The following is a 23,308-nucleotide window of genomic DNA, read 5'->3' as shown; positions in this document are numbered from 1 at the left end:
TCAAACAACTTTTGTAAATAAACAGAAATCATCAGAAACTTCACAACTTCATAGTGTCAATGTTATCTACAATCTTTTTCATGTCCTTCACATGAAATGCAAAAATGTTACAGTGATTCAGGATGACAAGTATCAGGAATATTACAAGCAACTATACCCATAGTTAGTATTAAGTTTCCCATCGATTGGTAGCATATGAAGGAAAGCTGGTGTTCTTGCTACAATGATAAGATTATTTTAATTTGATCCACCATGTATGAAGAGTTAATTGTTATTCAAGTATAAATTTATTATTTCCCTTGGCAAATACTGTTTGCTACAACTTACACCAACTTTCAGCAAATTTCTTGTAACTAAACAGGGTTTCCTTAAGCCTCCATATGTTGAACCTGATAAGTTTATCATAGTGTGCATGTCTCTACGAATAATCGAATTAATATCAAGTCTTTCTTTAAAACATCAAGTGAAGAGTATTTTTGGCAATTGCTGATCAATGATGGGCATAAATGTATTGAAAAATACTTTAAATATGCATTTTTATCATTCATGTAGTCTGACTTAACAAGGCATAGCAAATACCAAATTACTCGCATTTCATGAAGGTTATTGCTCCTCTCTTTAGATGGAATGTACTCCCATTCCACTTTCGTTACCATTGTTTTCAGTGTTTTATTTGCCTAAACTCCACTTTTTCAAATTGACCTTTAACAAGTTTCTTGTCTTACAATAAATGATTCAAGAGTGAAGTTCCCAGCTTATGGATTTGGCTACCATCTTCAAACCTATGGCAAAATGTGTTAACCATTTTTGGAACTCAGAGGGCACCTCCATGTACAAGTGTTCACCCTTCTAAAACAATCTAAAGCTAAACCAGACTTTCAAGAAAACTTTCATTCCAGTACAGTATTATGTAAACATAAAACAAGGGCTTATTATCATATGACTTAAAAAAACAAAATATAAACAATTTTAAATCGATTTGTATTTTTCAAAACTAACAAACCCTTGGTCCTAACACAAGGGAAAACTCTCTAGCAACTGCTGGAGCCCAGTTAAAAAATAGGACAAGAATTTTTGGTGGCTTCTGTTTTACTGTTCTGAAAGCTACTGAATATATTAAAAATATACATGATTTCCAAAAATCAAAATTTCTTGTCAACTCCTTCCCTGGGTGCCCTTTATCCAGTAATTTCCTCAAGTTACTAAAACAATAATGTGGTCTGTGACTCTATCATGCTTAGCATTCATAGTGATATGAAGTATAAGAATGAACTTGCTATTTGAATATTTTATGTTATATACCCTACCTATCCATGTAGGAGATTCTGATTAAATTTTACCTAGAAAAATTCATTCTTATAACTTATCATTCATCTTATTGAAAACTAGTCATATCTCCCACTGCAAGTGTTGTCCTGTATGATGGGATTTGGTCAAGTTAGTTATTCATGCCTAAAATGAGTGTGATCATTTCACAGACTGGATAATATTACTTAAATGTGTGCTCCTTATTGGAATAAGAGACTTCACAACCCAGCATTGGTTTAATTTCTTCAAGTTGGTTTGCCAACAAATTCGTTGTCCCGCAAAGCATTTCATCATTGAAGATGAGTTTAGAGATATTAAAGTCACTGACAGGAACAGGTGCGTTTGATCTAGTCATGGTACTTGTAGTTTTGCCTGCTTCATTAGCACCACCATTTCCCATTAGGCCAACATTTGTGGGGATCCAACATATTTCAACATTTATACCACTATATAAAAACCTAATTTGTTGAAAATGAAAAAGAAAATAATTTTGCATGTCTTTTAGCACACTTCATAAGTCATCGACAATTACAAATCTTTAACTGCTGACCACGATGCTGTAAAAATTTTAAAAATTATTGGGTAAAGGGCCCCACCTTCTTTCATTGGGTGGTACTGCAGGAAATCCTACAGAAGGTAATTTAAAGTAATTAGCATTTATTGTGTATTGTGAGCCTTTATGCAAAGCAATGATGCTGGCAATTTTGCCACAGCAGAGGAAATACATGACGTGGCCACTGTAACTGAGAAAAAATAGGATTCCCGATTGCACTGCAAAAGATGAGGATCACTTGAGTTGCAAAGAAATACCCAAATAAAAACTCATCAATTCATTTTCAAGGGCAGACCAGAACTAATGTGATGTAATTTTGTTTGCACACCTAAGACTGGTACAGGTACAGTACAACTGTGTAATAAATGGTTAGTGACACCAGAGAACATTAAATTTGTGGATGTAGGACAACTAACTTGTTCCACTGGTTACTGTTGCTATGGTAATTATTTCAAGGCCTGCCCTAAAGGGTGTGACCCTATAATCTAAATTCAACCAGTAAACTGCAGGTCTCACAAAAATTTCCATTACATTATTGACCCTTTACCTTTTGCATTTTTTGCAAATATATGAATAAATATAGGCAGGTTTCCCTTAACTTTTTTTTACTGTTCTAATAAGATATGAAGTGTATAGTTTTTGTTAAAAAAAAAAAAAAATAGATTTTGATGAAGGAAAAATCCATTTTTGGTAGCTGCTGTGAGTTCTTGAAGGTGGCTCCGTATGACAGACCAACAAATATCAAAGAATTCTCTCATAGTTGGTCTGGTCAGAAGAGTGCTTCTGACTGAAAAAGGGATAGAGTGTAAAAGGACTCGAGGCAAGAGCTCTTTCCCTCGTCTACAGTGGTTACTTGCTTTTCCTTCACTCTTCTCACACAGAAGTGGCACCAGTGTACAAACTGGCAAAGATCGCCATTACTCATCCGGTCTGTGAAAGGAAAATACTTACCACAAATTCCCAAGCCTTTTGATCAGGGAATGTGGGTAGGTTTAAAGAATCACACTGGCTGCCAAAAATAGATTTTCTTCTGTCAAAACCAGATTTTTGATAATGTAGCCACTTGTCACCCTAAAAGGTGTATACAAAATAAACTAACTGGTGACAAAATGGCCTAGTTCCTGAGTTTAAAGAAAATCCCAACAACCTAGACAAAAAAAAAAAATGTCCATGGTAAAGTCAAGTAAGCTTTTACCTACCATCCTTTTTTTCACAATACCCATTAAGGTTTGACAATGGATAGGGAAAAGCAAAAATCTATGTTATTCTATGTGGTTCAAAAGTGACTTACCAAATTATGCCAGGTTGGGATATAGCATTATTGTACCCGTCTCTGGCAATATTTCTGAATTAACACTGCATCAAGAAGGCCCTTTGATTTATACTGAAGCACCTAGGGGACCAATTGATTTATACTGAAGCACCTAGGGGACCAAGACTTACCATACCACCTACCAGGACAGTGTGTGCCCAAATTTGCTGGATGGGATGGCAGCAGTGTTCACGGAACACTGCCTCTGATGACTACCTTGTAAACTTGGGGACTGCTTGGCAAACCAAGAAGAGGTGGGTGCCACCTTTCTAATTAGGGACACTACATACAGAGAGAGTGGCTTGTTTGTGAACCTGGAGTACTTGGAACAGACATAATGTCTTATCTTGCAAACCAAGAAGGGGTGGGTTCCACCTTTCTAATTAGGGACACTAAGACAATTATTTGTCCATACAGAGAGAGTGGCTTGTTTGTGAACCTGGAGTACTTGGAACAGACATAATGTCTTATCTTTAATTCTGAGTTCCCACATAAGTATAGGGAATTTCTCCTTCAAATGGTCCTCATTCATGACCAGTAATAACAAACCATAAGTCAACAGTGACAGCTAAATGTGGGGGTGATGAAACATTGTCCCCATCTAAGAGGGCCAGGATCCCAAGATGGTAAAAAAGACAACCTTTTGGAGCATGAAGATGTAGTTTCATTATGATTAATGAACTGAGATGACGGGTCAAAGAAGCTTATTCAGGGATCCGGCAATGGGAAGCCTTGCAGGAGCCACTCTTTACAATGCCAAGGACCAGAGATGGTCATTAAAAACTTCTGTATTTGAATCAATCCCACACCCATACAGTAAGGGCTTCAATAGCATAGCCTTGTATAACAGTTATAACAACAGCAAGACACTTATCCTCAAACAGGTAGATCACATATTGTAAAACTGTTTCAACCGGCTCTCAGATTGAAGGTAATCCAATCACACTTTTCATAGGGACTGGTACTGAAATGTGGTTTTTTGCACCAGGTACCTAAAAATGTTGGGTGAATAGTAATCTTTATGGTAGACTAGATTTTAAGAAAAACACACGTGAAGGCCACAGCTCAGAAAAAAGCATACGTATACAAATTTTCCTCCTCCTGTCTATGACAGAACAGTGAACAGTATTAGGACTGATTTTTTTGCCCGTTGTTGAAGCAGTATGAATCAATGGCAATTTGGGATCACTGTGTAGGTGGCTCACTGAAAGTTAGCAGTTTAAAGCCTTCAATCCATAGGACAGACAACATGACTGCACTGATACTAGTCACTGCTATCATATTTTCTACGACCAACAAAATGTGGGTCCACTTTCAAGCTTCAATTTCCTGAGGCTATAAAAAAGCCATTAGCTCTGGGACACTGGTGCAACACCTCCATAAAACAGGTGACCATCTTCCTTCTACCTGACAATCTTCCCAATGGCCTCCCAAACCTTTCAAGGAGGCAACCACAAGTATTACTACCCACAGAGGAGTCAGTTCAACCTGTTTTGGAGAGTTCTCTTCCAGGTCCATGGACGGAATACCTTCCAACTTCAAAGGTAAACCAGAATGGGTAAGAAACCTCTGCAGATCTTTCCTTAGTTTCCTTTGAGTCTGGCTAGGAAGACAACCAACCATAAAAGTTATCCCAACAAAATCTCAACCACACAAATGCCTATTGGGTGTGAGGAGGAACTTGTTCCAGTTTATTAGGAAACCTTTTGACTGGAGTCTTGCTGACTACCACTTTCAGATTTGATAGACACACTTCTTTGGTAGCTTCCCCAATTAGCCAATTGTCTAGGCAGGATATCACTTGAATGCCTTCTTTTCTGAGTTCCTGGGCAATTATTGCTGCTAATTTCAAAAAAAAAAATTCTTTGCAATATCTACTGCAAGGGGCATGACCTTGAATCTGAAACCTGTTCTTCCCTCTTATGAAGGAGTGGAAGGGAATGGTAATAGGGACGTGTTATTATGTCTTTCACATTGATAGGAGCAGTCCAAGCCCCACATGGAATGAATGAAAGTATTTGGACAGCAGTAGTCATCCAGAAATTGCAGCACACAATTCTTTTCAGACCCTGAGGGTGCCACCATAAGGTTTGCAAAGACTTTTGCAACTGCAACCAACACAGTCATAGAAGACTGAAAGTCTCCTCGTAGTTACTTCCAGAATAGTGGATAAGACTAGGAAAGATAAGTTGGGGGAGCCCTGCATGGAACACAGACATGGCTGTCCCATCTGAGATTTGGGCCCTAGAGGCACCAAATTCCTGAGTGGCCACCTTGAACCTTCCTCCTCAAACAGAAGGACGAGTGTTGGCCATTCCTTTGTGGAATTGCCAGATACTGGGATTTACTGGTAATAAGTGGCTTTATTTCCAACACTTTTTTATGCTTCCAAGTAACTGCAAAGCCCTTATAATCTGCCTTCACATGATTAATTGTCGTAAGAGTGAAAGGGCAGAAAGCTGGTGCCACTCAAAGGGGGATATTGGTTCTCCAAGATTATGGAGGTACCACAGTTTCCACTAAATCAGAAAACGGGGTTGCCTCAATGGTTTTTATTGCCATAAAAGCAATGAAAATGACTGCTTCCTTTAGGAGTTTCTAAATGCTAGCCAAAGGAGAGACCAAGCGCCATTCTGTACTGGGAAAACGCAGCTCTACCCGATAAAATTTGGTACATTCTGCCTCAACCACTGTTTTCCCCTTTACTGGTGAGATATATGCTGTCTGGCTAAAGGATACACATAGAGGCATCAGGCCAAGGGTTGTCAGCACTAGAATCAGGGGTAGATATTGGTGTTACCGAGCCTCCAGGCTTCAGGGGAGGTTAGAATAAAAACTGGTCAAAATTAAGAAAATAAGGGCTATACCTATGTGAGTCTTCTGACTCTAAAGGGACTTAAGCAACAGACTAGATTTTTCTTAAACTGTGGGTTTTTTTTTTTTTTTTAGTTTCTCACAAGACTTCATTTACTTGTGCAAAGCTTAATCCCTGCACAGGTGGCTTTTGCAGACTTTCTCATCTCTTTTTGGAACTCTCAAAGGTCTTGGAGATACCCTCAACCTCAAATTCAGTGTTCAAAGATGTTTTGAATTCACATTAGGAATCCTCGACAGCTTCTCTAGTGTGGTGGCTCAGTATTGTGGGCTTCCCCAATACAGTACTGCGTATCATCTAATTCAGAAACTTTCAACATACCTTGGACAGATTGTCCTTATTACAGACCATCATCCTGGACAAACTGGAAGGAACAGGAACTTTGGGGAAGAAGGGTGTGCCTAACTGGGTTTTTTCCTCAGTGGCAGGTTATTGCACAAGTGAAGTAATTCAGGGAGAGGAGGGTGGCCCTATTAGGGCCCTCCTAAACAACACAGTTAAAAAATTACTTCAGGGAGAGATGATGGCCTTAGTAGTCAACAGCAGATTTGTATATATAAAAAAAAAAAAAAAGTACTTCAGGGAGAAGAGGATGGCCCTATTAGTCCTTTTGAGGGATCCTTCTCATGTGAAAACAAAGTCAGTGACCCTAGTTGTTCCAGATTCAGGAAAGAAAAGTTCAGTGGCAAGGTCCACTTCATGCCCAATTTTGGGGGCATCTATCCCAATGATCTCCACTGGAGAAGTCATACAAGGAGATCTTGAATCTAATGGCATACTGGCCAGGAAAGGAATCTGCTTGGAAACGGGGGAATATTCTTGCCCAGAACTCTGCCAGGAAGATGCACTCTTCCCCCCTTCCCCTTACGTTCCCTCTGAAACCTTGGTCCCAAGGGTTATTCCAAATCAAGCCTTTCCTTATGGTTTGCTGCCAGGAGCATGTCAACTATTTTGCAGACGTCCAACAACAACAGCCTGAACTCAACTTTATACCAGCAAGGCTAGGTTTCTGGCAAGTGGTATGTGCCATCCCACTGGCAAATAGTGGAATATGCTGTTTACAGTGGGGAAGCAACCTTTGGTTTTAGCATATTAGCAGCTCTGTAGTTGGAAGACAAAAACGATGAGAAATGGTCAACTGTGTGCCACATTTATCTATCAGACAAGCGGAACACCCATCAGCACGAAACAGAACTGACAAGTTGGTAAGAAAAACTCAGTGGGGGACATTCTTTTAATTATAATCTTAATAACTGTAATGGTGTCATCCCTTTAAATCATTAATATACTAAGGGTACGATTACTAGGTTCCACTAGTTTAACTAGATGTCAAGGTTGCACATTTCTAAAACCAAGAGAAATGGCTTATAGAAATGTGCAACTTTGACATCTAATTAGGCAACCAGCACAATGATGGTTGATATGCATGCCTCATATATACAGTAATAAAAATACAGCTCTGGAACGCTCTGGTATTCTATTAAGAGCAAGCCTAACATATCTGATTCAACATACCAGCAGTAAAAGCTTATACTGGGTGGCACCAACATTTCAATTAATTATATAGTATTATTTTCTATCTTATTTATTTATTCTACAAGAGCATGTCCATGCTTAAATGCTCAAGTCTCAGGTGTATTACTGACGTGTAAACTAGCACATTTCTATGATGAACACTAGCCTCAAAAACTACAGTAAAATACTATAAATATGCTCTATTCACTGATAAAGTAATCCAAGTTATTATTCACTATCCAATTAAAAATCAATGTTTCAACGTAACTGAAACTCTTCTAATAAATCGACAATACAGTACCATCCATGATATCAGATGGTACTATATTTTAATTTATCATTAACTATTCTAACTAACAATCTGAGAGTTGTGGCTCCCATGATTGGCTTGGTAACTAATATATTGTTGAAATTATATTAGAGTAATATCAACAACCAGTACTGAAAGGCTTTCGCTTGTCTTTTTTAGTTGTGATGTCCCTATCCAGCGGAGTAATACATACAAATTTTCCATTCCCTATCATACAAAAACCAACTGACATTAAAAATAATTGTGGAAATTTCTGTAGAACATGAGTCATTTAAAATGTTTCTGACTTATTAACAAAAGAAACAAGGAACAGTTTGAAACTAAAATTTAGTTAAACATACAAGGGAAACTGCAAATCAGTTATTTTGTAACCAAGAAGTCAGGCTAAAAATTAAATTTTCCTTTTCATCCCATAAAAAAAATTATCTACATATAATGAAAATCCACTGGCAAATGATTTTCACACAAAAAATTCCAAAATCAATGAATTTTAAAAAGCTGTCAAAGTTGATGGCAAAACCTGATCCAAGATTCCCACTTTGGAGGATGTAAAGGCTACCAGATTAACAATTATACCTAGATGCAACAATATTAAGAAAATAAAAATTTTTACAGGGGTTTTCCTGCAGTGATATCTACAAATTTTGCTAAAAAAGCAACAAATACAATTCTCCTGGAGCAACCAGTGTGGCATCTGCTTACTGCCACAGACCATAAAGTAAACAAGATATTTGCCAGTTTGTGCACTGTTGCCATGCCAGTGTGAGAAGGATGAAGGAAAACTTGGTAATTGCTGTAGGCATGGGAAAGAGCTCTATTGCCTTAAGTCCTTTTATACGTCAGTGTGAGAAAGATGAAGGAAAACTTGGTAATTGCTGTAGGCATGGGAGAGCTCTATTGCCTTAAGTCCTTTTATACTCTTTATGGTAGGGAGTTACTGTGGCTTTCTTGCAACATTCACTTCAGGGTGTGATGTCCCTGCCTATACGAGTTAGGGCAGAAGAGACTCTTTAGACTTGGCAAGCAACTCTTTTAAGAGAAGGACACTGAAATCAAACCAGTGGGTAGAAGGGACCCTTTAGCCTTGGTAGGCAACCCTTCTAAGAGAAGGTTACTCTCAATTCAAACCTTGTTCTTCAACCTTGGACTGTGCCATAGCCATTGTACCATGGCCTTCCCTAGTCTTGGGTTTGAGTTCTCTTGCCTGAGAGTACAATCAGGCATTTATCCTCTTTTTTCATTCACTGTTCTGTTCTTTTTGAAATGTTTGTAAGACAGGCTGATGGGAAAGCAAAATTTACTTGGTGGATTATCTGGAAAGTGCCTTCATTTTTACCTAATCTATTCCTACTGAGCATTTTATTTCTAAATCCATCCTGACTGTCCTCCCAGAGTCGTGGAATGGAATGGAAAGGTACATGAAATTTAGGCTCGAAGCCAAGCACTGGAATCCAAGGGATTATTCAGCGCTATAATGAATTTGGTTTGAGACGAATAGTATGGCAATGAAATTATAAATTAAATAAAACTTGTAGCAACCTGGGGATTTCATTTGCCTTAAATGGTGTACCAGCCCCACCTTTTTGACCAGTTGCTTCCGGTGCTTTTATCAATGGCATATGGATATAATTAATTATACTTTCAACAGAATTTTTGTAAATAATGTAAATATTCTTGTTGTTCATGGCATTGTTTATTGTTTGTTGATTTTTACAATGTTACTGTTGGTATGAGTCTATTTGTTTTAGTTTTGATACTGATTTTTTTATTTTAATTTTAATTCTTTCAGGAGACATTGAGCTGAAACCCTGGGCCTGTTACTCATTACTTTACTCAAATATTTAGGGCTTAAGGTTAAATATTCTTGATCAGAGTTAAGCCTGTAACTACAATTTGATGTTTTTATCTCAAAAGTTGAGTTTTTTATCCCGAGATTTCATGGCCGATTTTACTTATCGTTGTAACATTACACAAGTGCAAGGTATGGCTGTATACAGTAAGCCCAGATGACCTATTTATCGTCAGTGAAATTTGGAGTGTAGTTGCCGTGAAGTTCTCTTTTTTTTTAAATTTTCAGTAAGTTCTACAATGTGTACATATTTGCTGTTTACCACAATCTAAATATCGATGTTTTTTTATATGACTGTCTCTTGGCAAGGGATAGTATGGCTTAGTCACAGAATTCAAAAGCTTCATTTGTTATTTGTAGAGACTGCAATGCAAAGCACACTGAGTGGCTAAATTCAAATTCCACACATCAACAAGGACGAGGTAAAAAATTGTGGCAAATTTTCATGAATTTATCTTATATCTGTAGTATAAGACGACTGCTAAAATACAAAACTATCTGTGTATATGCCAGCTTTTGCAATAACAGGTATCTTATGAAATATTGGTACATAAAGATGATGTTATTACAAATGCTCTTTTACTTACTGAATCCTTAGTAATTCAAAATAAATGAAATAGCAAAGCCAATTCTATATCATTTTTTCCTACACACGTCACCTCAAAGGGAAACATTGTTTTGTTTATGTCTCATCACCAACCACAAACCACTATGAAGATGATAATGTATAATAATTCTTCTTCTTCTTCTTCTTCTTCTTTTAACGTGCTTTTTTTCCCATTTTTGTATGGGTAAGCACGATGCCTTCTTATCATACATAATTATCATTCGTATGACTGAATTGTTCTAAACAGTTACTTACCACCAAAATAATAATGAACTTTGAATGTAAAATGAATATTGTTATCCTAAATGTTATTCCTACGTTAATTACACTACCATTTTTCCGAAAGATAAAGGTTGCTGTGCGCGCAATCATAACTCGATGTCTACATTTTGTCAGCTGGCCTTGCATCGATAAAAGTTGATTTCATTGATATGGATTTATTCCTTGAATAGGCTATTTATTATGAAGATATGACAATAATATATAAGGTAAAAATGGTTTTATCATCAGTATATTTCATAATGTGAATCTTTTCATGTATGTCGGTAGTTATAGCACCTAGGTCGAGGCTAGCCAACTGATAAACATCACTTAGGACACAAAAAAACCATGCTTCGCTTTAACGGACAATCGGCTTTAAAGGATGACCTTTCCCCCATTAGTCCGTTAAAGAAAGTTTCACTGTATGCCTAATGCCACCACTCGAGAAAATGTCTGGCTAAAATCCAGAGCCAATTGGGTTTTCATTATTGAAGCCTGTCAGGCACTTAATACTTCAGGTGCTATATTAGATCCTGATCCCAAGAAGTTAAATGAAATGCTGATGGCTATTTTAATAAGATATGTCCCTAGAAAGGTCATCATATTTACGACAAAAGACCAGCCATGGTTTGATGATACATGTAGACGAGCTTACCATGACAAACAGACCCAATTCAATACGAGAGAAAATCGTTCAAATTAAAAATTACACCATTTTTGCCGAGTCTCACCATGCTGCGAATAGAACTTATCATATAGGCTGAGAGAATTACAACAATTCCTTGAAGAGGAAACTTGAAGGAATTACTCAGCCTCATCTGTGGTGTACCAAATTGGCATAACCTATCTTGGGTCAGGCTTGTCTTCCATTACACCACTTTTAACATATGATAGTGGATTGGTTACTGGCCCTAGGGAAAAGGCTGAACTGCTTCATCAAGCTTTTGAAGCTAGGCAATCAGTTGAGGATGTCCCTCTCCCAGATATTTGTCATCTGAAAGCCCTTCTTACAAATTTGCATTTCACTCTAGGGATGTTAAGAAAATTCTGGATAATCTTGATAGCTGGGGTGGAGATTTTGATGGTTTTTCCCTTTGTTTTTAAGAAGGTTTCTAGTGTATTGTCTCCCAAGGTAAGCAGCGTATATTTTCGTGTATAAGATGACCTTTAGATAAGACAAGGTAAAAATTATGACAAATTTTCATGAATTTAACTCATGTCTGTGGTATAAGACGACTCTTAAATTACAAAACCATCTGCATATAGGCTAGCTTTTGCAACAACAGGTATCTTATGAAATATTGGTTATGCAATGATGATATTATTACAAATGCTGTTTTACTTACTGTATCCTTAGAGATTCAAAATACCGTATGTGCTCGCATATCATACGACTTTTAAAGACTTAATTTTGAAGCTAACTTTAAGGGGGTGGCATCATACACGAAATATAAAATTAGTGTCTTTAATATTCACATAGTAGTATTGTATTATAATATACAAACATAACGAATATGCATCTTTTCCATGGATCTTTCAACAAGTTATGCTTTACTTCACTGTGTCCAGTAATACTGTATGTATTCACATATTACTAATTGTATTATAAAATACAAACATATACGCCATTTGAACTGTTTAGGTTTTCGTGAACGTGGACAACGATGCCTTCCGGGAATTTTTGTTTCGGCAACAATTAAATTTCCATTTAAAGATAACCATATGGGAAGATTTTGTCCCATTTGCCATACATGTTGAAACAACAGTAAAATGTGTTCTTTCATGCCCAATAGTTTTGATTAAAATACTTTTCTCTCTTATATTATTTACGGACTAGTTTCATGGCATATCGAAATTTAGGAGCTTCATCCATGTTGCCAGTGCATGATAGTTTATAGTCATTAGTGCTTGAACATTGTTTTCTCAGCTTCAGCTACAACTTGCAGCTTAAATTTAGCAGTACATTTCCTTGAGATCTTTTCTCCATAGCAAATAAGGGTATAATGTAAAGTGTATATCAGTCCTATTCTACTAATGTCATTTGTAACATAACTACAGTAACTGTTTACTATCGTATGATGGTTGAAATGCAAGCAAAACAGCTGTTGTTATCCAATTTGTAATTTCAGTTGTTCATAGCCACGGCCTAGCCCTAGACCGTGTTTAATGCAAAAAGTTGTTTCTCGTTCAGTTGTTTATGGCTGTACTTGTTTACTCAACGAGTATAACGTACCTAACGATACTTTTACCATTCGCTTTTACTTTTTTAACCTGTTTAACTAGATGGGATAAAGATATGGAGTAAACACTGTTAATCCATAGTAATTTGCTCTCTCAAATAAGGAACTTGCATAATACACGAGATACATAAAATAATTTTCTATGGGTGAAAAGTTGTGGGTCGCACGATGCGTGAGATTGCACATTAATGAGTATATACGGTAAATGAAATAACAAAGTCAATTCTCTATCATGTTTTTCCTACACATGTCGCCTGAAAGGAAAACCACTGTTTTGCTTATGTTTCATCGCCAATCATGAGCAACCCCTAACAACAATACGATAAAGTACGATAATTATCTTACATAATTATCATTCGTATGACTGAATTGTTGTAAACAGTTACAAACACCCTGAATTTTTTATGAAATATTAATATTATGTTATCCTAAATATTATTAATACCGTAATTATACTACGTTACCCAAAGATAAAGGTTGCTGAGAGCGCAACCATAACTTGATATTCAGGCTACATTTTGTCCGCTGGCCTTGCATAGATAAAAGTTGATTTCATTGATATGGAACTATCCCTCGAATAGGCTATTTATTATGCATATATGGCAATAATATATAAGGTAAAAATCGTTTTACTACCTTTATTATCACTTCACTTCATAATGTGAATCTTTTCATGTATGTCGGTGGTTATCGTACAGAGACCGAGGCTAGCCTACCAATAAACATCACTTAGAATTCAAGGTGAGATTTTTAGAATGGTAGTATAAGATGACCCCCCAATTTTTAGGAGTGAATTTTAGGATTTAAAGGTTGTCTTATAAGTGGAAATATATGGTAGATTCTATAAATTTTTATGTAGACATAGCATCTTTGTGGATGAGCGCAAGCTTAGTAATACAGTGCCTGTTCCAAGTGCCATATCTGCTGACTGCAGTAACTACCGGCCAATCTATTCTCCCTGTGCTCTCCAGATTTGCTGAATAACTTATTTTTAAGCCACTATATAAGTATATAAAACCTAAAGGACTGTTAGATGATAGTCAATATGCATATAGGAAGCAGTTAGGTACCTGTGATGCTCTTTTAGACCTGACTAGTCATTTGCAAGGGAATCTTGATAAGGGTTTTGAGTGCTAAGTAATTCAAATAGATTTCACTGCTACTTTTGATTAGTAAATCACAGGGCACTTATTTATAAACTTCAGGATCTTGGAGTGGGTGGATATGTTTTAGGATTACTTCAAAACTTCCCTACAGGTAGGCAGTAGCAAGTTGCTGTGGACAGGATCTTTAGTGAACCAAGACCTATTTTCTCTGGAGTTCCACAAGGTAGTGTTCTTGGGCTACTGTTATTTTTAGTGTATACAAGTGATATGGATGTTGGCCTGGAAAACAAGATTGTTCAGTATGCCGATGATGCAATCAGGACAGGGACATGGACCGGATCAGGAAATGATGTAGTTGGTGGGGTATGAGGTTGAACTCCAAGAAAACAAAAACACTATTGATTAGCAGATCTTGTAGATTTCCCACCCCATCCTCCCCTTCAGGTGGATGGAACTTTGCTGAATGAGTTTGAAGCTTTAACTACTCTAGGTGTAACTTTTGATGCACATCTAACTTTTGAGAAACATCTAATAAGTCTCAGCAAATGCTGCAGGAAAGTTAGGTATTGTTTGTAAGGCCTCATACATTTATAACAGTGATAAAATCAATGCAACCTGTTTAAGTCGTTTGTGCTTCCTTGACTAGAATACTGTTCTCTAGTGTACATGTTTGCTTCTGCCAAAGAATTATCTCTTTTAGATAGATTGGTTTGTGGTGGTAGGTTTCCATTTCCTAACAGAAGCAGTTATGACTTGGACCATCGATGGATGGTCTCGTTTGTAACTTTTTCACAAGCTGTATTTCAACAGAAATCTTTCACATTCACAACTGATCCCTGATCCCCTTTACCTGCCAAGAGCAACCAGATTCACTAAACTGCAGCACCAATATACAATATATGTGCCTCGCTGTCAAACTTCCCGGTTCCAGAGGTCCTTATTTCTCACACCGCTGGACTATGGAACAGCCTCCTAGAGGATGTTGTGCAACTGGAACTTCACAAGCTCAAGCGAAGATTCAATGCATTACTGCCCTAATACTATTCTCCTTGCATTTTAATACATTTTTACCTATTTATTAATTTACTGTTTTTCTTTTTTAACAAGTGGGATCCCTTCTTTGTGTATTTCCTTTTACCTCTTACTTCTTCCTAATGAACACCATATTCTTTGGAAGCTTGAACTTCAAGTCAATGACCCCTGTGGGCTTGTTCCATATGAATAGGTTTCTTCGGAATAATAATAATAATATGATAATAATAATAACAATAATAATAATAATAATAATAATAATAATAATAATAGTGTGTCAACCAAAGGCATTACTCTGGCCAAGGTCACCAATGAAACAATTCTTTGATATTGGTTGGTCTGTCTTATGGAACCCTAGGGGGACCAAAGAGTAACTCCTTTGAGTACAAACAGCAGCTGAAAAAATTAAAATGCTACTCACTGCATTGCAACAGTACATAACAGCTTTAGCTTTCTTTGAGATTTCCTTATCTACATATTTCCACAATATATCCTAAGCACTGTAAATATAGACAATACTGACATGTGCTTTTTGTCTTTTCATGTCACTGCTGTAACTTCTGAACATTCCTCAAAATCAGAAGACAAATACTTCATGTTATTTTCATCTCCTGAATTCATGAAGACTATCGTCTTGCCATCCATCTTGATTGTGGAGGGTTGTGAGACAGCAATAATAACAATGTCTTCTGTTAGATGTTGGGGGTATTTGACACCTGAAGCTTTATCATTAAATGAGTCACATTGCTGGCTACTAAGAAAAATACACTAAAAGCTCATTAATGGGAGAGGAATGACAGGAAATCAGAATGCCTCACAGAATGGGATCATAAAAATAAGTAGGGATATTTTAGGGTAATGAACATGATTGTAAGAAAAGTACTTGGTCATTATTCATGAGTATACTCAGGGCGGTAAGGGACGGGGTTAAAGACAAACACACAGGACTAAACACGAGTAATTACTTCTGCTCTGGCAGATAGCAAAGCAAAAAGCTGGATCTGAGAGCAAGAGATGATTTGAAAATTCTGAAAACTAAAATCCTGGAACCAATACAGCTAAGCCATTTGCTGTAAGTAAATAATGACTCTATATAGTCTGGAATCATACCAGCCTTACAGATACAAACTGCTAAAGTTGCACCTCCTGAGGAAGAGGTCATAACAGATTTCTTGCAGATTTGTTAATGTTTCATAACAATCATTTAACAGTAACCAAGAAGAGGTTGCTCGGGAGATTTTCTTTGAAAAATAATAGGCAGAAGGAAAATGTCTGTTTAATCACCAATAGGAAAACTATTCCATCTTCAGACTACTGCCAAACCTGTCCCAAACTTTCCTATCACCATAAACAAAGCTTATTTTGTTATTACCTGGAATAACATAAACTTTCCTAATATCAATATTAAAGCTTAGTCCACTGTCTATTGAAATAATGATAGTTTTTATGACAGGTTCTGGGTCCTGCAACAGGAAATATGGCGACCTACTTTCACAGTGAACTTGTCATTTCCACTGAACATTATAAATTGTAAAAAATCAATAACACTATACTGCCAATAGTAATACTAAAGCACATTATGGAGCTAAGTTCATCCTATAACCCACAACCGAACCCTCCCCTCCTCTTGCTACTAAAACCCTTGCTATTCTGTCCTTGCTGTCTTTTCTATGCTTACTGTTCCTAGGTTACAGCTGAATCAATGGGTTTGGGAGCTTCAGAGAATTTTGTGGTCAACTGACACTGAAGTTACTGTTCTTTGATAGGATATTTTTTTACCTACTAATAATGCTAAAATCAGCATTAACCAGTCTAAATAATAACTTATGCTTTGCTTTACCTGAGGATGGTAAAAAAAAAAAAGGGGGGGGTAGGGGAAGCAGCCAACTGGTGGTTCTTCAACATGATGCCTCATTGATGTTTGTGTTTTTTAGAAATTTTCAGAACTTAAAAAAATTTGCAATACAGTATGATTTACTGTTGAACATTGCTGGCATGTTTACAAGCAGAGACAAGCCTACTTATGGGCAAAATATGTTTCACGAATAATTTAAGCATTCTGAAAAATATTTTATTTTGAAGCTTCTTTAAAAGATTTCATACTTTTTGATAGCTAATTATGTAATACATGGGGCTTATGAACAGTTAGTATTTGCGAAGGTATAGCCTACACTTAAAACACACACACACTCTCAAAAACACCCAAGTGTTAATAAAATACCTAACTGCATTTCCATCTCAATAAAACTAGTAACTGTAAAAGGTCAGGTGTTACAATCGATGCATAAACAGCAAATGAAATTTCCAGCATCAAACTTGCAGCTGAAAAGGGGAGCAATAACTTCGTGTATTGTAATGCAAAAAAAAAAAAAAAAAAAATGCAAAACTGAACTACAAAATACAAATTATACAGTACTACTACCAAATGAAGGGAAATTAATAAAACCCAACTTTTACATAGTTCATGGTAAGGCAGATTTAAGGCAGAAAACCCAGTCATGAAAATTTCTTGAGTGGCAGGTACAACTGAAGACAAATACTTTACATTCTAAGACTATCTAAACCATAAATCAATTGCGCTCCGAAATTCCAAACATACCTTGTACAGTACTTATATTTTAGTCTAGATCAAAAAATACCAAAAAAAAGAAAAAAAAAAAGATGTAAATGAAGGGGGACAGAAATACTAAGATTTATCAATGTAGTAACATAGTTTACTTTCGTCACAGAGAGAGAGAGAGAGAGAGAGAGAGAGAGAGAGAGAGAGAGAGAGAGAGAGAGAGAGAGAGAGCAACCCTCTTTAATGGGGGATTACCTTGTCAGAAGACCTAACCCTATATGAATTAGGTCATAACTTATAATACTTTAATTAAAGGCAGTGATGTACGATCTGACTTTGGAATTGGAAACGAAGTACTAGATCAAGCTAGAATTGCATCCTATAATAAAGTCACTAAAACGACCAGTAGTATCGCATCTGTTCATCCAAGAATGTGTCTAACCATGTTTGAATATATGCACTAGTTGCGTGAGAGAGAGAGAGAGAGAGAGAGAGAGTAACATTTTACAATTAAGTAATATCATTTTGGAATCTGTACAAGGAAGCTGAAATATGAAGAGTATTATGAGTAAAATTAACATGGCACAAATTTCAGATATCATTAGGTTATTTCTCAAGACTAAAACTTTCAAGCTACTGTATTCTGACATCAGAAATACCAATTTATGACAAATGCAGTTTAAAATTTTTTGTAAGGTAACCTTATTTTCTTGTTACAAAGCGCAGTGACAATGTGCATTGATGCAGAGTGTCAAGGCCTCCTTAAAGGAACTAACAAAACACATCTAAAAAGCTAAAGCAAGTCTCACAATAACGGATGTGGCTCCCAACCTCAAGCCTACCTATTTACTATTTCAAGCAGAAGATTCATCAATAGTTGCATAGTCAATTATTATGATGTATAGAGTTTAACGTAACCCAATGTAAGACCATGAAACTAATTTGGTCAAGCTTGTGTGCCATCTCCCTTTACCCATGTTAACTACTTTAGTTTTACCTGCTGAGAAACCCTAGAGGGACAACTGAACTTCCACTGTGACTTTCAAGTGAAAACTAAAAATATTTGCCTATATTCAAACCACCTTTGGGAGGGATTTATTAGTTGACATGTCTTATATGGAAGAAATCAAGAGTTACCAAGCGAATGGTTCATAATGCACAACAAAATCATGATATGGCATACTCTACCAAAAGCTCACCTTAACCTCAACCTTATCATCAATAATTGTGTAATACCAGTACCTAATAACCAGGCACAGAAGGGAAAATATCAAGGATAACAAAACTAAGCAAAAGGTTCTTATAACAATTATCTAAAATTTTCTATGAACTTACAGTGATGCTGTAGGCATCAGGTGATTTTGCAAAGATTGATTTCATAAACTGAGTGGAGTGATTTGCAAAACTGAGAAGAATGAAGTGCGATATACCCATAAATAAATGGCTCACTATTTCCAATTCCAAAGCAGACAGGAAAAAATTAAATCTAAATTCAACAAAAATGGTAAAAAAAAAAAAAAAAATGCACCGCTGTATACACAGACCTCAGACAAAGAGTACTGTCAGCATGGGAGACAACACTATGGATCCTCAAAATCTAACACTTAAAATTTCCAAACGACACACTCCACTGTGACTAAACAGTCTCTATTGGATACCTCTATCAGCTAGGAAGAGTGGAGGGGCATGACTGAAAAATTGAAGGCGCACATATTTTCTTTACATCAGACTAAGGAAAACTAGCAATACCCACCACATTGTTATAGTTTCCACGTCCTTGGTAGCCAGCACCACCACCGCCTCCGCGGTTGTTGTAGTTCCCACGCCCTCGACCTATAAAAGTTGCATTTGACCGATCATGAAATTGCTTTGAGAAAGCAATTAAATACAACAAATAACCTCAAAATCAAAGGGATGGTACGATATGTTTATTGACTTGTCATTACTGCAGCCAGTATGTAAACGTACAGCACTCAATTCTAATCATGCTAGCAAACAAGATACAAACCAAATAATCTTAGCCAATATGAAAATAATTCACCTTAAAAGCAAAACCAAGCTGAAAAGAAAAAAAAATATTAAAAAACAAATCCAGTATGTGTTAGAAAATCTGTAGAATACCATAACTTTAGCAGTTATCACTTCCCTGATATGAATATAAAAAGTTTAGACAAATCTATCTAGCTTTATCTGACATAAATGTCTGAGTTACTGCCTGGCAATGCTGGACTATTCAAAACTAGTAATTTGTTCCATTTTCATAAAACTACCTATCTACCTAATACTAGCTCAGCTGACGTGAGTCAAAGCCAGTCCTATCACAAGTCCTGATCCCTAACAGCTACAACCTTGAGGGAGTGAATTACCTGATATGCTTAGTCGCTGGAATACATTAAGTCCAGGGGGTACTCCTCCGGGAACTGCCAACAAACAAGAGTTTTCAGATTTCTTTCTATCCAAAAAACTTTCATAAAGATGTCAGTCAATAAAACTGCCTAACAACCTAAGGATTTCCAGGGCAATAAATTCAACTTGAAATAACAAAGTCCACCTAATGTGTTTATTATTAAGAAACTTAATATTCAACCGACAATAAAAGCAATGTACACCATTAATCATAATCTATATACAATTAGATACGTAGCAAACTGTATAATTAATTGGATATGCAATGCAAAGTATAATGGTATGTCAAAGATCATGTAATTAAATTTTTAGTTGTTCCTCCACTTTCTCAAATGTTAATTGCAACATATTCCTGCAGCAAGTAACATTTAATAATGATAAAAAAAAAAATAAAATTCAATAAATGCAACCTTTCCACAACAAAAACACCCACTGCAATATGAATACTTGGAGTTTATCACTAAATTCTTAAGGAACAACAAATGAAAAATCATTATGATACCTCGCATTAGGACTCAACTGAACACTGTGAAGTATATAAGGATTATCAATATACAAATTGACATTACCTGCCATTTTAATTTATGAAGAGGAAACCAAACTTTCTCTCTCCTTTACTTTCTTAACTATCAATTTACAGAGAAAAAACATGTTACTAAAAAAAAAAAAAAAAAAAAAAAAAAAAAAAAAAAAAAAAAGTTGGCAGAACACAGCAAGATTCTCTGACCGATAATGAAGATATTGTAACCAAGATAAATTGGTTTAACCACATGGTTAGGCAGAGAAATTTCATATTCAAGTTTACTTACAAAACATGATGAAAATCAACTTCACTCTGAGTTACAATAATTTCTCATACAACTCCATTAGCCATACACTTGCCTTATTTTTTGTTATGACATTTCAGCCTATCATACTAGTATCAGTCAAGATCTTTAAGATTCCCACTTTGCATCCTCAGTCCTACCAACTGACATAACCTTCATTTCCACCAAACATTTCTGTGAGACCTGTGTCGTCACCATTTCTTATCCCTTGCTTTCCTTCCTCGCTTGCAGAGCTTACTTGTCAGTCATTCATCTCATTTTCACGAATTTTATCCGAATAATCTGCTGGTTAATTAATGCTAACATTATCTTATTTTGTGTTGTTAGGACATAACTCTTGACTTTGAAGCCTACCTTTATGAGTTATTATAACTACATTCTCCAGTCTGGTACTCAACTGCATGTTTTTTTTTTTGATAATAAAAGTGTGCCTTTTGAAGTTATTTGAATTTTGTGGTGGATTTATTTGAATTTTGTGGTACACATAAATACTCAAACCGTATCACTTTAACTTGTTGTGTGGGCTTATTGATCAAAATTCTTCTACAGAGCACAACTATTTTCTGCAACTGTTTAAATTACTCTATTTTAACGACACTTTTTGTGTTGAGCATCTTTCACTTGTCTTTCTGCATCAACCTGTTAAGGTAACCTATAACAATAACAAACCATGCAAATTTCAACCCTGTTTCACGTTTATTTTCATTTTTCAATATTTTATTAGATATAGCTTAGAAAATTTTAAAAAGAAAAATTATCAGTATGCATGCTCCATCCTTTGTCTAAAAGAGGACTCATTTTGTAAAAAGTATTTTAGCTGACAAGCAAAGATCATATAATTCATCTTACTGTGTAGCACCACCAGTTCTATAAATGAGAAAGGAAGCCAATAAATAATACCATTTCAATTTGTCTTATATCATGGCCCTTTATGCAAAATAATTTTGAGGCAAAGCTTTATGGTTTTCAATTAAAAACTGCTGGGGAAATCTGTTAGCTTCATACATATAGTATTAGATACAAAATATCATAAAAAACTTGTTGAAAGATTCTACTTTGTCCACTTTATTTTTCATTTAAATTTTTTGCCAGGATCCATAGTAAAATCAAAGGGGTCTCTTGAATGACCTAAGATAGATCACCTAGCAAAGCAACAGCATCATCATCATTACTACTGCTTACACGAGATGAAATGGAATGAAATGATTCTGCAGCGTCACTAAAATAATCAAGGTCACTATAATAATCAAGGTCACTATAATAATCATCAAGAATTTCATCAAACATCTATATTGTATCAAGCTTTCAGAAGCAGTGACCCCTTGTTTTACTCCTGTAAGAAAAAGTTGCTGACAGTATTACCAGTGAGAAAAGTTATCAGATAGTACTTTTAGCTCATTCTGAATAAATATCAACATGTGGATGATAACCACCAGTTCTAGTATGGTTAAACTTAAAATTCACTGATGTTGATCAAAACAATAGGAGTAATAAAAAGAATGGCAACAGACCTATGTAAATGGGGACAATGAATATATCAAGTTAATTTAGTATTCATTCAATTATCCATTTTCACCCGATCTGGACCTAAATGTTATCTGGAGGGTCGCCAGCACATTATATATTTTAAATATATATAAATTCATAAAAATAAAGAACCAACGCTCAGATAATTGCCAAAACTGAGTGAGCAAAAAGAACTGTTGGTAATGCTGCATATAGGCATCAGCAGGCTGAGAAAGGGTTATTAGAGGGATAGTAGCCTGGGGAAAGAGTTGAATTTTGGGGGTGGGAAGGCCAAACTGGATGGGTGGGGAGGGGCAGGAAAGCATTTGACTTCTTGAGAGATTTCAGGACTTCTATTGGCTTAAAAGCACGACATCACTAGACAAGTCATCATACATCACTTTGTTTAATGTTTTTACTTTGCTGATACAGATATAACTTCAGTTCAATAGCATATGGTAGAAGGTGTGTGGGTGGGCAAACACTCGTGCTTTTTGCTTTTGAATGGTTGACTGAGCATGTCATGATATCATAAAAATTTCCTTATCTAACTGACTATACATGAAGAGTATTAATGAACTTTGTAGCAAACCATGCCTCTCCTTTATTCCAGTTCCATGTCAGTTCTCAGTCTTCGAGCACAAAATGGTTGCTGTGATGAAGCGTGTCTCAATGCTTTCCCCTGAACACATTTCTTTTCTTGTGATGCCTGCAATGTTGCAGGTGCTGTTGCTGCTGTGTGTGCTAGGAAGGTGCAGACCACTCAAATGAAGCTGAATATCAAGAGGATCAAGGCTGGTTGGTCAAGAGCACATATCATAGAAGAGTATGACACTGCCTGCAGGACATCAAGGATGCTAAGGACAAACTTAATGAATATGCTACAGACTTAGGAATGGCAAATAGAATTTAGGCCAAAAGCCAAGAGCTGGGACCTATGAGGTCATTCAGTGCTGAAACAGAAATTGAGACTAGAAAGCTCTGACAGATGTAAAAGGGGGATAACCTCACAGTTGCACTATGAAACAACTGTTAGATGAG

At 36.2% G+C, this 23,308-nt stretch overlaps 1 protein-coding gene across 17 annotated transcripts in view; it reads right to left on the bottom strand.

The window, feature by feature from the left end:
• The window catches only part of LOC136838597 (sex-lethal homolog), a 204,401-nt gene that overhangs the window by 87,169 nt on the left and 93,924 nt on the right, over positions 1-23,308 (bottom strand). For 11 of the 17 annotated variants that reach the window (XM_067103816.1, XM_067103805.1, XM_067103809.1 and 8 more), the window contains exons 6-7: positions 19,895-19,948; positions 19,282-19,361 (exon numbers count right to left, since the gene is read on the bottom strand). The exons of 1 other annotated variant lie outside the window; for it this stretch is intronic. In XM_067103816.1, coding sequence (XP_066959917.1) covers positions 19,282-19,361; positions 19,895-19,948 — 134 coding nt within the window. The remainder of the gene's footprint in view (positions 1-19,281; positions 19,362-19,894; positions 19,949-23,308) is intronic. 5 more of the 17 variants (XM_067103811.1, XM_067103812.1, XM_067103818.1 and 2 more) reach the window with 1 other exon arrangement.

Source organism: Macrobrachium rosenbergii, chromosome 5, assembly GCF_040412425.1.
Source record: "Macrobrachium rosenbergii isolate ZJJX-2024 chromosome 5, ASM4041242v1, whole genome shotgun sequence".
Classification (NCBI taxonomy): domain Eukaryota; kingdom Metazoa; phylum Arthropoda; class Malacostraca; order Decapoda; family Palaemonidae; genus Macrobrachium; species Macrobrachium rosenbergii.
This window is presented reverse-complemented; position numbering and strand designations above follow the sequence as displayed.